Raw genomic sequence first — 13,667 nt, forward strand, 5'->3', positions numbered from 1 at the left:
CGGTTTTTTGATAGCGCAAACATTAAAGTGTGTGATTTCTCTTCTTTTCGGCACGTCCCTTGGCTAGTTCAAGAGTCTTTCACGTCGCATTGGTGGTCTTCGTTTTTTTGTCATCAGAGTCATCATCGAAACATCAAAACACAGCATCATAAACCGACACAGCATCAAAAACAAATAAAACAGAGCAGAGAGAGGTTCGCCAGTAGAGAGATGGTCACCGCAGACCCCTCGATGAGAGGAACCAGAGCTCGCAAATCAAAACGAGAGGCTAGTAGTGGCCTAGATTTCACTACACTTGATCCACCTTTCCTGCCTAATCCTGCAGAGCCTAGACCTCCAGGTAGGTAGTATTTGTATTCAACTCATTACAATGTACTGATTCATATCTTCTCTCAAGGCCCGAGACCATTTGGCTTACCTGAAGCTCCTGTATTTCATCCTACTCCTGAACAATTTCAAAATCCCCTCTTGTACATTCAGTCAATACGACCACTCGCCGAAGACGCCGGATTATGCAAAATAGTCCCTCCTGCTTCCTGGAAGCCCGACTTTTCCATAGATACTGAGGTAGGTATAGTACTGCGACGAAAACAGGTCCTCTTTCATATTGGAGTTTTGTCTGAGAGAGAGGTCGAATCAAAGAACCAGACTATTCAAGGGGGTTTCAACAGGTCATCATGCTGGACTCGACTTGTAGACATCGTCGGAGCACATATGTCGACTCCCGTAGCAAAGCCTTGACTAGTGTTTTCGTCGACACCCAATTGTTCTCCCAACAAACCCACCCCACGTTTTACTGGCCTTATAGTATCAACTAACGTGATTCGCCCATTTATAGAACTTTTTCTTCCGACCTCGATTACAAAAGCTCAACTTTGTAGAGGGAGGATCTCGAACTACTCTGAACTATCTCGATCAACTGCAACAATATCATCAGCAAAACGGAACTCCCCTTACAAAACTCCCGACTTTGGACCGTAAACCTATAGACTTATTCAAATTGAAGAAGGAAGTCGCCCGTCGAGGAGGTCATGAAGGAGTAAGAATTCTCGCCGATTGGGACACAAGCATATAAACCACGATCGCCAATACAAATTACTAACCAACCTCGTTTAATTTCAGGTTACAGATCAGAAAAAATGGGCAGAAGTAGCTCGTGCCATCGGTATTCAGGGCAAGACATGTACTTCTATGTCCCATAGTATTAAAACAGCCTATGTCAAATGGGTCTTGCCCTACGAAAACTACTTGGTCGAAAATGGCAAGTTTGGCGATGAAGCCATAGTAACAGGTCCCACCACCATAAAGGAAGAACCCAATGTACCAAAACCATTACTTGAATTGGACAAGAATGATGGATCAAAACATCGTCATGCCACTCGAACAAAACTAGGTGCTCTACCATCACAGAGCTATCTCAAACCAGGAGAGTTCTGTGAAATATGTCTACGTAGTGAGAATGAGGACCAAATCCTATTATGCGATGTATGCAATAACGGTTTCCACTTCTATTGCCTGACTCCGCCACTACCTGCCATCCCAAAAGGTGAATGGTATTGTGTCAACTGTCTACAGAAACAAGGAGACGATTACGGATTCGAGGATGGTGAAGAACGTAGTCTTGCTGAATTCCAAAAGATCGCCAATGAGTTTAAGGATAATTGGTTTATTGGTAAACGAAATCATGCTGGCCAGGTCTTGGTTGATGAAGATGGTGTCGAAATGGAATTCTGGCGGCTTGTCGAATCGCCTTATGAAGAAATCGAAGTTGAATATGGAGCTGACCTGCATTCATCTCATCATGGAAGGTGAGATAATGTCCTTTTTTTCGCCTTTTGTTTGTCTTTAATCTTGTCCATTTCGCGTTCCTCGACCTTTTGATTTGCTGAATTTTGATTTACGATTAGTGGCTTCCCTGTCATTGAAAAACAACCCTTCAACCCCTATGCGAGTTGTGGTTGGAATCTAAACAACCTCCCACTTCTTCCCGAATCCTTGTTCCGTAATATAAATAGTGATGTTCCAGGTGTAATGGTTCCATGGCTCTATGTTGGAATGGTCTTTTCAACATTCTGCTGGCATGCCGAAGACCACAACACCTATTCAATCAATTACAATCACTTTGGTGAAGCAAAGACTTGGTATGGTGTCCCTGCCACTCATGCAGACAGGTTTGAGGAAGTCTTGAAAAAGACTGTTCCAGAACTTTTTGAAATGAACCCGGACCTCCTCTTCCATATCACCACCATGTTGTCTCCTGCCACACTGCTTCGGAACAGGGTACCCTGTCATGCTATAGATCAACGAGCTGGAGAATTCATCGTTACCTTTCCTCGGGCTTATCACGGAGGATTCAATCACGGAGTAAGTTCCATCGCGTTTGATCTGGCAAAATAAGCCGAGTATAATTTATAATTCCAGACCAGTAGCTTTCAGTTCGCTAATCCAACTTGCTCAATCATAGTTCAACTTTTGTGAAGCAGTCAACTTTGCTACAGCGGACTGGCTATCATATGGCACGCAGTCCATTGAACGATATCGAGACTTCCGAAAGATGCCTGTCTTCAACCACGAAGAATTATTGATTACCACTGCTTGCAAGAATAACGATGAACAAACAGCACTATGGCTGAAACCGGAGCTAGAACGCTTACGAGATCGTGAAATTCGGATTCGAAACGATGTTCGTACTCGGCCAGGGAAACTCAAACAGGTCGTTGATAAAGCCGAATACACCAACGAAGAGCAAGGTCAATGTTCATATTGTAATCAGTATTGTACCGTCACTGCCGTCAAATGTGAATGCTCTCCTGAACGTGTGGTTTGTCCTTTCCATGTGGATCACGTAAGTACTTATTCGCAGAGACCATTCTCTCCCGTCTTCTGCGGTTTTTGCTGACAGTTTATGCTTTGTCCAGGTTGTATGTCGCTGTGGTAGACCGTCTCTCATCATGCGAATGAAATATACCGATGATGAATTACGAGGCTTGGTCGATAATGTCTGTCGTGAAGCCTACAAGCCGAATCAATGGAAGTTGAAGTATCAACACCTTATGATGATTGAACGTCGACCATCGTTGAAAACTCTCCAACAACTGTTAGCTGAAGGACAACGAATCCCAAATATTCAGGAAGATTTGAAGGCTCTGCGAGATTTTATCGAGACTGCTTACGAATGGCAAGAACGAGCCAATAGTATATTGCATAAAAAGAAACGACCCCTCCGTAAGACTCTTGCTGAACGTCGAGCTCTCTTTACGAATATGGATGAAGAGGGTGTCTCGGCAGTCAGTGTCTCCTCGTCCACCAACAGGTCTCGACGTGACAAACGTAATAATAATCATAATGATCCCAATAACGAAGAGAATATGGTCATGGAAGTACGAAGTCTTGTCAACATCCAAAAACTACTCAAAGAGTATGAATCCCTTGGCTTCGATGCAGCTCCAGAAGTTGCTGGATTGAAAGCATTAGAAGAAGAAGCAGTCGCATATCGTGACAAGGCTCGAGTTTTACTCGCGGAAGATTTGCCACAAAAGGACTATAAACAGATGATTGATCAAGGTAGAACAATGGATATTGAAGTTGAGGAGTTGTTTGATCTTCAAAATAAGACTCGACAAGGTGATTGGATTATAAATGCTGATATCCTGATCAAGAGTCCCGATGCTTTGAATGATATTGAAAGGGTCGTCACTCTTATGGATGAAGGAGTTGAGTATGGTGTCAAGTTGGAGACTCCTGTAATGGTGGAATTAAGGGATCTTAAAGAAGTTGGTTTGCAGTGGAAGGTTGATGCTACCAATCTTCTCAAGGCCAAATCTATGGGCTATGATGAAGTACACGAGTTGGTCGAACGCGGTAAAACTAGCCCAGTGGTGCCTGAATTGCTACGACATTTACAATATCAACTTCAACGAGCTGATGACTTTAGCATTTGGCTCCAAACATATGGTGGTGAAGGTCAGCAGCCAGAAGGTGGTGATGCTCAACCACAAGCCAATATAGGTGATATTCGCAAGCTGCTGAAAGAGTATGAAGACTTTAATATTCGTCTTGACTCGTACCCTGTATTACAACAAGAAGTTCGTAAAACAGAGGAATGGGTGGAAACGACTGCTCAGACTATGGGAAGGCCTGCCGGACCAGATGTACCACCTGCACCACCACAAACATTGGAGGCATATCTTACCGAAATACGAGAGAGTATAAAGGCTTGCTGTAATAATGTCGGTACTCACGATGATAATCATACACCCATTTTCTGTATATGTCGACTACCAGAAAAGGGCATAATGATTGAATGTGATGTATGCAAGGAATGGTATCATATATCATGTGTCAAGGTGCCCAAAAAGGTTGCCGAGACATCTGAAGATTATACTTGTACTGTATGTGATGTGACTGCTCCCTTCCCCTTTGGTACACGACCGACATTGGAATCATTCCGTGCAGCCTCAGAAGAAGCCGGTGCCTTCCGGTTCCCACCTGAAGAAAAGGATTTGTTGGATATTATATTAGCCATGGTCACGAATTGGAAAGCCCTAGTGCAGGATTTTATATCTCGACCAATGGTACCTGGCGATAAGATACGAGCCAAACAATATCTACGAGCTGCTCAGGGTATGCCTATAGCAGTTGACGCAGAAGCTCATGAGCTACGTAAAAAGGTGGTAGAGACTTCTTTACAAGCTGATTCTGATGATGATAAGGAGGATCCAAATGCTACATATTGTATGTGCAAATCGCATTACGATGAGGAAAGGCCTATGGTGCAATGTGATGGATGCCATGACTGGTTTCATCTTGATTGTGTTGGATTGTCTACTGAGCAGGCTGATCAGATGGATAAGTTTATGTGCCCGATATGTAATCCTCATCAGCCTTTGAAAAGTGCGTATCTTGTCTGACTTGAGGTCTTCTTTTTTTGTCTGTCTTATTGCGCAGGTATCTAACCTGATTCGCGTGTTTTTTAGAATTGAAAACGAAACATGATTCTGGAGCACCCAAGAAGATCAAACTGAAGATTAATGTGCCTATGGCTACTGCTGCTGACCTTGCTAAGGTATATATCTTGAGGGTATTTATTCGTCAAGATCAAATCTTTGATTTTTTTGTCTTTCATTAAATATAGAACTCGGCCAGTGCTACTGTATCAGCTATGGTTGCAGCAGCTGCTTCTGGAAGTATGCCAGGTGACTCCAAGAGACAAAATATGATGAAACGAAATCACCCTGGTGATGAGGTAAAGTTTGATTTGCCATTTTCTACGGTTATGGTACCCTGTTTTTTGCTCGTCTCACTTTTACATCAATTCAGGCCAAGAATGATTATGCTCGACCCGAGTATCGAGAACGAAAACGCAAACAGTCCAGCGAACCAAAAGTAAGCATTAAGGATTTGCGTACAACTTTTTTGCACAGAAAGTCACAGGCAAGTTAAACTGAGTACCCATTTCCAAAATCATTGTTAGGTCGAACCACCACAGGCTAGCCATAAGAAGCGTAGACCTGATGGCAACGGGACTCATTCAAATGGTGCCGACCCATCATCATCAACCATGGCTCCTCCCCCCACTGCAGTTGGAGAAGGTCAGCAAGAGCATGGTTATTATGCCCCTGATGGTACATATCAAACCACTGCAGATCCTCAACAAGTGGTTGCTGCCATGTTGTTGTATTACGCTCAAATGGGTGAGCAACAACCACAACCACCACAGCCGAGCGAAGAAGACATAGAAGTTGATGATAATGAAGAGGAAATGCACGGTCATGATGATCAAGCTGATGGAGGTGAAGAATGGCAATAAACCCCCCATTTCTTCCAAACATAATTCCGTAGTGTTTTTCTCAGTTTATAGTTCCCTATATTTTTGCACGCCTTTTTTCTAAAGTATGAATACATATGATGTGATAAGATATTAAAATTGACATATGGTGGTTTGGATCTTGATTGAATGTATGTGTTGTGTGTTGTCGTTAGTGGGTTGAATACGAAACTACATGTCATCGTCACCATCATCGTCAACATCAGCTTCAGATTGCTCAGTCTCATCTCCAGCTTCAGGCTAACGGGAGGTTCGTTAGCAACACATTTAAACAAGAATGGAGCTATGATGTTAACCTGCACTGGAGGAGCTTCACGAGCCAGTCCCGGAGCAACAGGTTTGCTGCCTGGATTCGGATTCATAGCAGATTGTAGCTATTAATAACACGGTAGCCGAATTAGCTTTTTCGTGATGATATTTCAAAAACACACATTTGAATATACTTCTGCTGCATGCGCATCCTCTGCTGCTTGTAGTTCTTCGAGTTCATCTCGGCGATTCCGCTTGGTTAGAAATAAGGACGTCACGTCTCGGCTTGTTAGCGATGGGAACTTTGTTGGTTTTGGGATTGTCGTCATGTTGTGATGTTTTGAAGAGATGCTGAAGGCGTTTTGTTAGCGAATGGACGAGAGTTGTGGAATGGGGTAAAACAGCTAGATATATATTTTATGCTTTTACGAGATACGAGACGTGATTTCTATTTTCTATTTACGGTTTGTTACAGAGGCCTTGCTAAGATCGTACACCACCCAACAGACAATTTTGGCAGCAGATACATAGCACTCTAATCCAAGTCAACCCCTTCAGATGATGTAGCAACTTTCCTCACCACGCCACCACTTGCCCCATCCTCTTCATCATAAGCTTCACCCTTACGCTCTCGAGCTCGTTTATCACGTTTGTTGCTGCTGCTACCACCTCCTCCAGCCGCCAACCAATTCCTCATAACACCCGAAGCCGCCTTTTTTGCCTGATATTCAGCCAGCCCCCGATGAAAATCCTTGATACACAGGCCGTTCTTGACCAGTATACAGGTAACTCCCATCTTGCCGATCTCAGTGATATTCCTTTGCTCGTCGTCAAAGAATAGCATTGATGATAAGTCTACCTCGAGTTTCTCTGATAGGGCTCTGAAGTGGGTTGTCTTGCTGCCTGGGTAGATCTCGTGTGCATCGATATATGAATGGAGAGGAAGATGGTCTTCAGAGGTTTCAGGGAGGTGTGGTTTTCGGATGGGTAGTAACTGGATAGCGGCGCGACACCAGTCGCCAGTATCTAACCTGATCGAGTTAGTACACATGCGGTTAGGTAAAGTACGCTGAATTGTACATACGTGATCGGCTTGCGATGCCAATCTTGGTATCAGTCCTGTGTTCTCGAATGGCATGTATGATATCATGTACGTCGGGATATAGCGATACTTTCTCGCCAGACCAGTCCTGAATCGAAAAGTTGTCGATTCTTTTGAAGGGTGGGCCAGAGGTGTATGAGTCCATATATAGAGGCCATAGAGTAAAGTCCAAATCAAAGATTATTGCCTGCCACAAGCAGAATCGTTAAATTAGTACGGTGTTTAGAGTGTTGTATTGCAGATAATGACACGGATCGAGTATGAAGGCGAAATGTTCAGCAAAATGTCACGGCCGAAAACACGTCAGAAATAACAGACCGCTGCCAAAGCCCACAGGTTCATCGATGCTGAGTATACACGTACCTCAGGAAAGTTGCTCCAGCCATTGATATTCAATTGCTCCATCTCTTCTAACTTTCAATGTTGCTTGTCCAAACCAACAGTCACCACTATTATTACCTAAAGCAATAATGCACTTGATGTACTCTCTAGACGAGCGAGGCAAGCGTCTCTATACTCTCAAAGTAAGTCTCTCTATTCTCTTGCAAAACTTGTACTGTCTTGTTAAAGCTTCCAAAGCTAACTTTTTTTTGTTGTTGCAGAAACTGACCACAGATGGCAGCATCACAAAGAGTGCTCATCCAGGTAAGCAAAACCGTGAATGGAGACTATGTGATGACGCTTACTGCCGCCAATTAACCTCCATCTTGACTGTTGGATGCTGATGGTCACTCTAATTCGGCAAACATCAAAAGAAGAAAAAATCGACGCTTTCGCGAGTCACCTGAAGAAATCGTGTCGATGACTTGATAATATCGTCGAAACATCTGTTACAGCTGTTGATTTGACTTGTGTCCTAACTAGCCCTTTGTTTCTTCAAACAGCTCGCTTCTCTCCTGACGACAAGTACTCAAAACACAGAGTGACGTTGAAACGAAGATTCAAGGTCTTGTTGACTCAAACACCTGCTCGTGAGGAATAGTAATTGTGTTGGAAACACCCCCTCTTGTTTATAAAATTGCATTGCATTATTACACTTTTCTGTGGGAGAACCGGCCTCCCCAACCACTTCATTTCTAAAATATAGAGAAGCACATAACTATCATCCTCTTTCAGTTTTGGCGCTCTACATGTTGCGGACACTAGGATCACGAGATACATCTCCAGGGACCTTGGATGGAGCGCTTGATTCCTTCAAGGCCAATAGTTGTCTAGTACGGAATGCTTCGTAGTGTAACAGCCCTGTGGTCTCAATCAAATCTTGCAAGTGTGTTCGTAGTAAGAATGCTCTCAATGGTACGAATTCACAGTGACTTTGGTCTTCAACTAGACGTCAGACGAATTGTTTGGTCAGAAATCGTTGTAACAGTCCAACAGCGATCAAAGTGTAATTCGTAGACTGCGAAGAGACTAACCATTGATCATTCCCCATTTGGTTCTCCTTCCTCGCACAGCTTTACCATCTACCACGATATTTCTCTCCGACCCAACAACAGAAAAGGGAATCATGTCTCTCATCTGCTGTGCCTGTGCCCTTTCTGCCTTGTCCTGATCCGTCAAGACAGGCTCGTCATCGGCATCAGGGAGTGGATAACAACGAATACCATGGAATTCAATCTCTTGACGAATACGTTTCTTGAATGCAGATCGTTCTTCGAGTGTCAGTGAATCTGATTTGGCAATGACTGGTACGACGTTTGCGATTTCAGATAGCTTTTGTAGGACGGTCACGTCTAAAGCCTTCAACCTGGCGAGAAGGGATTTGGAGTTTATAAACAGGTAAGATGTGCTCTAATGGCTAATCAAGGTCATACCCTAGACCAGTTGGCTCAATAAAGAAGAGGACGACATGGACACGGGTGTCGGGGATTCGTTTTTCACGGTTGGGAGTCAGTTCTCGTCGTAGATACGTGGCGTATTGATCCTTGATGAACTTTACAATGGGTTCCCAACTAGTGACGATTGCAATTAGTATAAAAATTACAATAACGAGCGGTAAAGATATATCGATGGTGATTGTACCAGTTCTCGTTATTCACTTGGTCGCCATATCCAGGAGTATCAGTGATGGTCACTTTGAGTTTGACACCATTCTCTTCGAGTACTATGCATACGTATGAAGGATTAGCAACTAGGCATAGAGGTATTGAACGCTCAATCCGAATGTACCATGACTGATGTTTTGGATTTCAGTAGTCTTTCGTGGCGGGTCGGAAGCCTTCTTGGAAGCCTTTGAATCCAGTAGATGCGATGCAAGTAGCGTATTGACCAGAGTAGATTTGCCCAATCCTCCTCTTCCTATATGTTGAGATTGTGTTGGTCGGTTGTTTAAAATGTTCCACCCTCCTTTCGCAATGTTTGAATGTGTGCTTGCCTACGACGAGGATGTTGAAGGAGAAGCCTCTCTTGAGTAATTTCTTTTCGATCTGAGATGGCAGAGAATCAAAACCGACGTATCCTGACAAGGTAGCCTGTGTATCATAATAGGTTACAAAGTTGTCGTTTGGAAGTAATCGCTGGCGATTAAGCATACCTTCTTTGCTTCAGCAGGCGCTGTTGGAGGAGCAATCGCTGGTGGTGGTCCTGACATAGTGACTCTCTAGGACGCAGCAATGGACAAGAAGAGACTGAGTACGTATTTTGTTTGAATTGGAACGAATGGGAGCGATGCACGCCGAATCGCTCAATGCAACTGCAATCAAGTTTTGTATCCTAATGTAACGCGTATTATTGTGTATGAGTCCCGATTTCACAGAAGCATCTTGCAAGGAAGTCGTGGTATTCAAGAACAAACATTTGTGCTGGATTGTTGACGTTTTAAACCGATTCGCCAACATGGAAGGGACGTCTCGCTAGCTTAATCTATGTGATAATTCATCAATTTCAAATTTCAATGGATGTTTTCACGATCAGGTGGCGCCTAGTCTCAAGTTTCGTTATTCTTGCTCCAAATTTGACACTGTTACGAAATCATTCGAATCATACCGATGAGTTCAATCGAACAATATCAGTGATTTCAGTGGTCCATTCGACGCGTCAAGTCACGTTTCATGTTTTATTATCAGCCTGCGCTATCACGTTGTCTTAGCTGTCAAATCTGTCAAAAAAAACTTCTTGATCCAAAGCTTCATCAAAGCACTTATAACAACAACAGGCTGAATCTGCAATCTTGTTAATACTGATTCTGAAGCTATCTATTCCTCTGCATCCATGTCGTTAAAAATGAAGGAATCAACTCTCTCACAGTTTGAAGCTGAAGGTAATGAATTTCGATCAGATTTCTGTACCGAACGCTAACATTTAACATCACTAGCCGATCTGTCTGATTCGTCAGCTCAGCTATCTACTACTCCGCCTTCACCACTGTCGACTACTCCTCCTGTAACATCGATTTCCCAACAAACGTCAAATTCAATTGATCTGCTGTACAGAAGGCCAACAGTATCTATCCTCGCACCAACACCATCCTTTAAATCTCATCCATTAACTGCAGTAGTTGCGGTGGACGATGCTGGTGATTCTGACGAGGAAGGACTTTTAGACAATGTATCATCATCAGCTCCCGTAGTTAGCCTCAGCACAGGAAAGCAGTCCGATTTTATCAGAAGAGCGTCCTTGACGCCTAGTCTGATGCAACATACCCTTGTGAGACAGGCTACTCTGGCATCTATAAATCAAGCTTTTGCGCCCAGTCCCCCAATCTTCTTGCCTGCCTCACAGAATATATCTGTTACGCAGCATCTGAAGGACGTCAATGTAAGGGATTCTGATGATTCTGGGGTGTCACGTCAAAACTCGTCTTATTCGGTATCGAGAAGTGGGACTCAGAAATCGGATGATGACCAGGTTTGTGCACGTTTAAAAATGCTACTCAATCGCTTTCTGAACTTGAAGCGATAGCATTGCTCACATTCACAATTTTTTTAGCTGCGACGGCTCAAGTACGATTTACTCATTAAACTTGTAGTGTCATTCGCGGCATACGGAGCACCATCACATAGGCTTGAAGCGCATTTGCAGTCTGTAGCTGAAGACTTGGCTGTAGAATGTGAAATAGTACTGCTGCCTGCTCTCGTCATGGTGACTTTTGGTGATTCCGATTCGCAAACTTCAGAAACCCACGTACTCAAAATCCAACAAGGCATACATCTCACAAAGCTTTACGAGACGAACAAGTTATGTAATGATCTTGTGGTTGGCTCGAAAAGAGATAGAGCATATGTAGAATACGCGCTGAAGGAGCTTGTGAGGATTGACCATATACAAGGGTACTCGTCTCTAACAAAGTTCGTGTTGATACCCGTAATGGCCTTTTGTCTGTGCATCACATCGTTTGGTGGGCGTTGGTGGGACTCGCTGTTGAGTGCCGGCATGGGAATCCTTGTTAGTATCATGTCCCATTTCAGTGAAAAGTAAGCTTTGCTCATAACTTTCCGTAGATTTTTGATTAAACTGAAAATCTGGTTTCTTAGGTTCCCTCAGTTGAAGCTCCTGATGACGTTCCTCGCTCCGTTGGTGGTTAGCTTTATCGTACTTGCTATCCAAACAGCCATTCCAGATCCGGGACCTAGCGGAGTGTGCTTCTCATTCAGTCCACCAGTCCTTTCATCACTTGCCTCCCTCTTTCCGGTGAGCAATTGCACCTATTTTCATTAATTGAAAATCTCACAAACCTCCATCAACTTCCAAGGGTCTTGCTCTTACATTTGCGGTTATCGAAATGACAACCGCCAACGCCGTTTCAGGTATGATCATAAAGATGAATGTAGTTGCACTCACAATCAATTACTTACACACGTACAATTTCTTTGCAGGAACCACCAGAATGTTTTCAGCTCTATTCCAAGCTCTAATGCTCGGGTTTGGAATATCTGTTGGAACGAGCCTCGTCTTTTGGAAGAGTGCGTCTCAACTTACGGATTTGTTACCTCTTCAATGTGGACCATCTTTAGATATCTATTGGAGATACATTTTCTTCTTTCCATACAGTTTTGTAAGTTGCTGCTTTGATCATTCAGAGACATTGTGTTGGCAAGCTCAATAACTTTCCTCTTCTTCGCGCAGGTCGTTAATATGTTCTTTCAAGCCAACATTCGACAATGGCCGGTGATGACCGGAGTTGCTCTCATAGCGTAAGTACTTACACCGTCAACCCTACCATGGACAACGTGTGGTAATCTCCGTTTGGAATAGGTTTACTGTCAGCATATTCGCATCAAACCTATTCGATTATACCATCACACCAGCTATTGCTGCTTTCGTTGTCGGCATACTGGCCAACATCTGGGCGCTAGGACTGAAACAAAACGCCATCACTCCCATTCTCGCCTCGATGCTAGTGTTGGTACCCGGGTCGCTTGGTATAAGAGCTGGGTTGGGCTTACTTGGTGGTGCTTATCTTGACGGGACGCAGTTTGCGCTTCAGATGGTGTTGATTGGACTCGCGATAACCATTGGGCTGTTTGGATCGAGCTTGTTCGTGTTTAAGGGGAAGAGCCCTGTTGGGAAGCTTTTGGTGATTTAGTAAAGAGTATTAATCTGACACAAATATACACTAATTTATCGTGTTTTGTCGGACCGTCACGGTTGGAATTGGGTCTGTGTTGTATGTCTCAGTTGCGCGTTTTGGAGCCTGCGTATGCACTGAGTAACTGGTAACTGAATCACTTCAATGAAGATTCCCATGCCTCTTCCATCCACTATTCTGACGTGTTTTTCTTGGCTCCTCTTCACCTCACACACGAAACCACAAAAACGCTCTTTCGCAAACCCGACATACCAACTAATACCAAACATGTCCGACACTAGCGTAGTCAAGACTGTAGGATTCGATGCTCGATTCCCCAATACCAACCAGGTACTAAACCCGCTTGATGGCCTCGTTAAGCAACATCCGGTTTCGACAAAATACCAGAAACTGACATTTCTACCAATACAGACTCGTAACTGCTGGCAAAACTATGTAGACTTCTTCAAATGCGTGAAGGCAAAGGGTGATGACTATGCTCCATGCCAGCAATTCCGACAGGCATATAACTCAATCTGTCCAACAAAATGGGTGAGTTTTTTACAGTAGGATGACTCTTTCTTGACATGTTGATTGAGGGAAATAGCGTAGACGACAGTCGGGTATATGGGGTGCCGGCTATTTATTTCGTGCTCCTTTCATACAATTGAGCTCTCTTTTTGGCTGTTGTCGAAGTGTTGATTTCCTTGGACAGTGAAAACATCATGATGGTAATACATTTCGTATGGGAATTAGGTCGAAAAGTGGGATGAGCAACGTGAAGCCAACCAGTTCGCTGCACTAGCAGAGGACCATCACGCCGAAGCTCACCACTAAACACTTTTATAAAAGGGTTGCTGAAACAAACGAATTCAAAGAAGGCTTTTGATTGTATACGCAACTTTGCTATAAAATATAAACATGCTAAACTATATCAAGCTGTTGGAACTGTCGGTGCTTGGCTTGATGCAAAACTGTTGGGT

The 13,667-nt window shown here is 43.6% G+C and overlaps 5 protein-coding genes across 5 annotated transcripts; 3 read left to right on the forward strand and 2 right to left on the reverse strand.

Moving 5' to 3' along the window:
• Nucleotides 1–210: 210 nt before the first annotated feature.
• Nucleotides 211–5,809, forward strand: SmJEL517_g05157 (uncharacterized protein; the record flags this gene model as incomplete). The annotated part of the gene is made up of 11 exons (XM_031171084.1): nucleotides 211–340; nucleotides 398–567; nucleotides 839–1,039; nucleotides 1,123–1,808; nucleotides 1,908–2,364; nucleotides 2,465–2,845; nucleotides 2,919–4,893; nucleotides 4,977–5,065; nucleotides 5,135–5,245; nucleotides 5,320–5,385; nucleotides 5,474–5,809. The coding sequence occupies 11 exons, from the start codon at nucleotides 211–213 to the stop codon at nucleotides 5,807–5,809; spliced, it is 4,602 nt and encodes a 1,533-aa protein (XP_031022943.1).
• An 802-nt stretch (nucleotides 5,810–6,611) lies between these two features.
• On the reverse strand, nucleotides 6,612–7,583 carry SmJEL517_g05158 (uncharacterized protein; the record flags this gene model as incomplete). The annotated part of the gene is made up of 3 exons (XM_031171085.1): nucleotides 6,612–7,102; nucleotides 7,161–7,365; nucleotides 7,542–7,583. 3 exons carry the CDS (start codon nucleotides 7,581–7,583, stop codon nucleotides 6,612–6,614), a joined length of 738 nt encoding a protein of 245 aa, XP_031022946.1.
• Nucleotides 7,584–7,648: 65 nt separating this feature from the next.
• On the forward strand, nucleotides 7,649–8,160 carry SmJEL517_g05159 (uncharacterized protein; the record flags this gene model as incomplete). Its single annotated transcript, XM_031171086.1, has 3 exons — nucleotides 7,649–7,702; nucleotides 7,781–7,823; nucleotides 8,063–8,160. 3 exons carry the CDS (start codon nucleotides 7,649–7,651, stop codon nucleotides 8,158–8,160), a joined length of 195 nt encoding a protein of 64 aa, XP_031022947.1.
• A 144-nt stretch (nucleotides 8,161–8,304) lies between these two features.
• On the reverse strand, nucleotides 8,305–9,768 carry SmJEL517_g05160 (uncharacterized protein; the record flags this gene model as incomplete). Its single annotated transcript, XM_031171087.1, has 7 exons — nucleotides 8,305–8,504; nucleotides 8,594–8,925; nucleotides 8,993–9,130; nucleotides 9,201–9,282; nucleotides 9,348–9,476; nucleotides 9,628–9,649; nucleotides 9,712–9,768. The coding sequence occupies 7 exons, from the start codon at nucleotides 9,766–9,768 to the stop codon at nucleotides 8,305–8,307; spliced, it is 960 nt and encodes a 319-aa protein (XP_031022953.1).
• A 3,204-nt stretch (nucleotides 9,769–12,972) lies between these two features.
• SmJEL517_g05161 (uncharacterized protein) lies at nucleotides 12,973–13,521 on the forward strand (the record flags this gene model as incomplete). Its single annotated transcript, XM_031171088.1, has 3 exons — nucleotides 12,973–13,035; nucleotides 13,117–13,236; nucleotides 13,441–13,521. The coding sequence occupies 3 exons, from the start codon at nucleotides 12,973–12,975 to the stop codon at nucleotides 13,519–13,521; spliced, it is 264 nt and encodes an 87-aa protein (XP_031022952.1).
• Between the last annotated feature and the right edge of the window lie 146 nt (nucleotides 13,522–13,667).

Source organism: Synchytrium microbalum (assembly GCF_006535985.1).
Source record: "Synchytrium microbalum strain JEL517 chromosome Unknown SmJEL517_scf0043, whole genome shotgun sequence".
NCBI lineage: Eukaryota > Fungi > Chytridiomycota > Chytridiomycetes > Synchytriales > Synchytriaceae > Synchytrium > Synchytrium microbalum.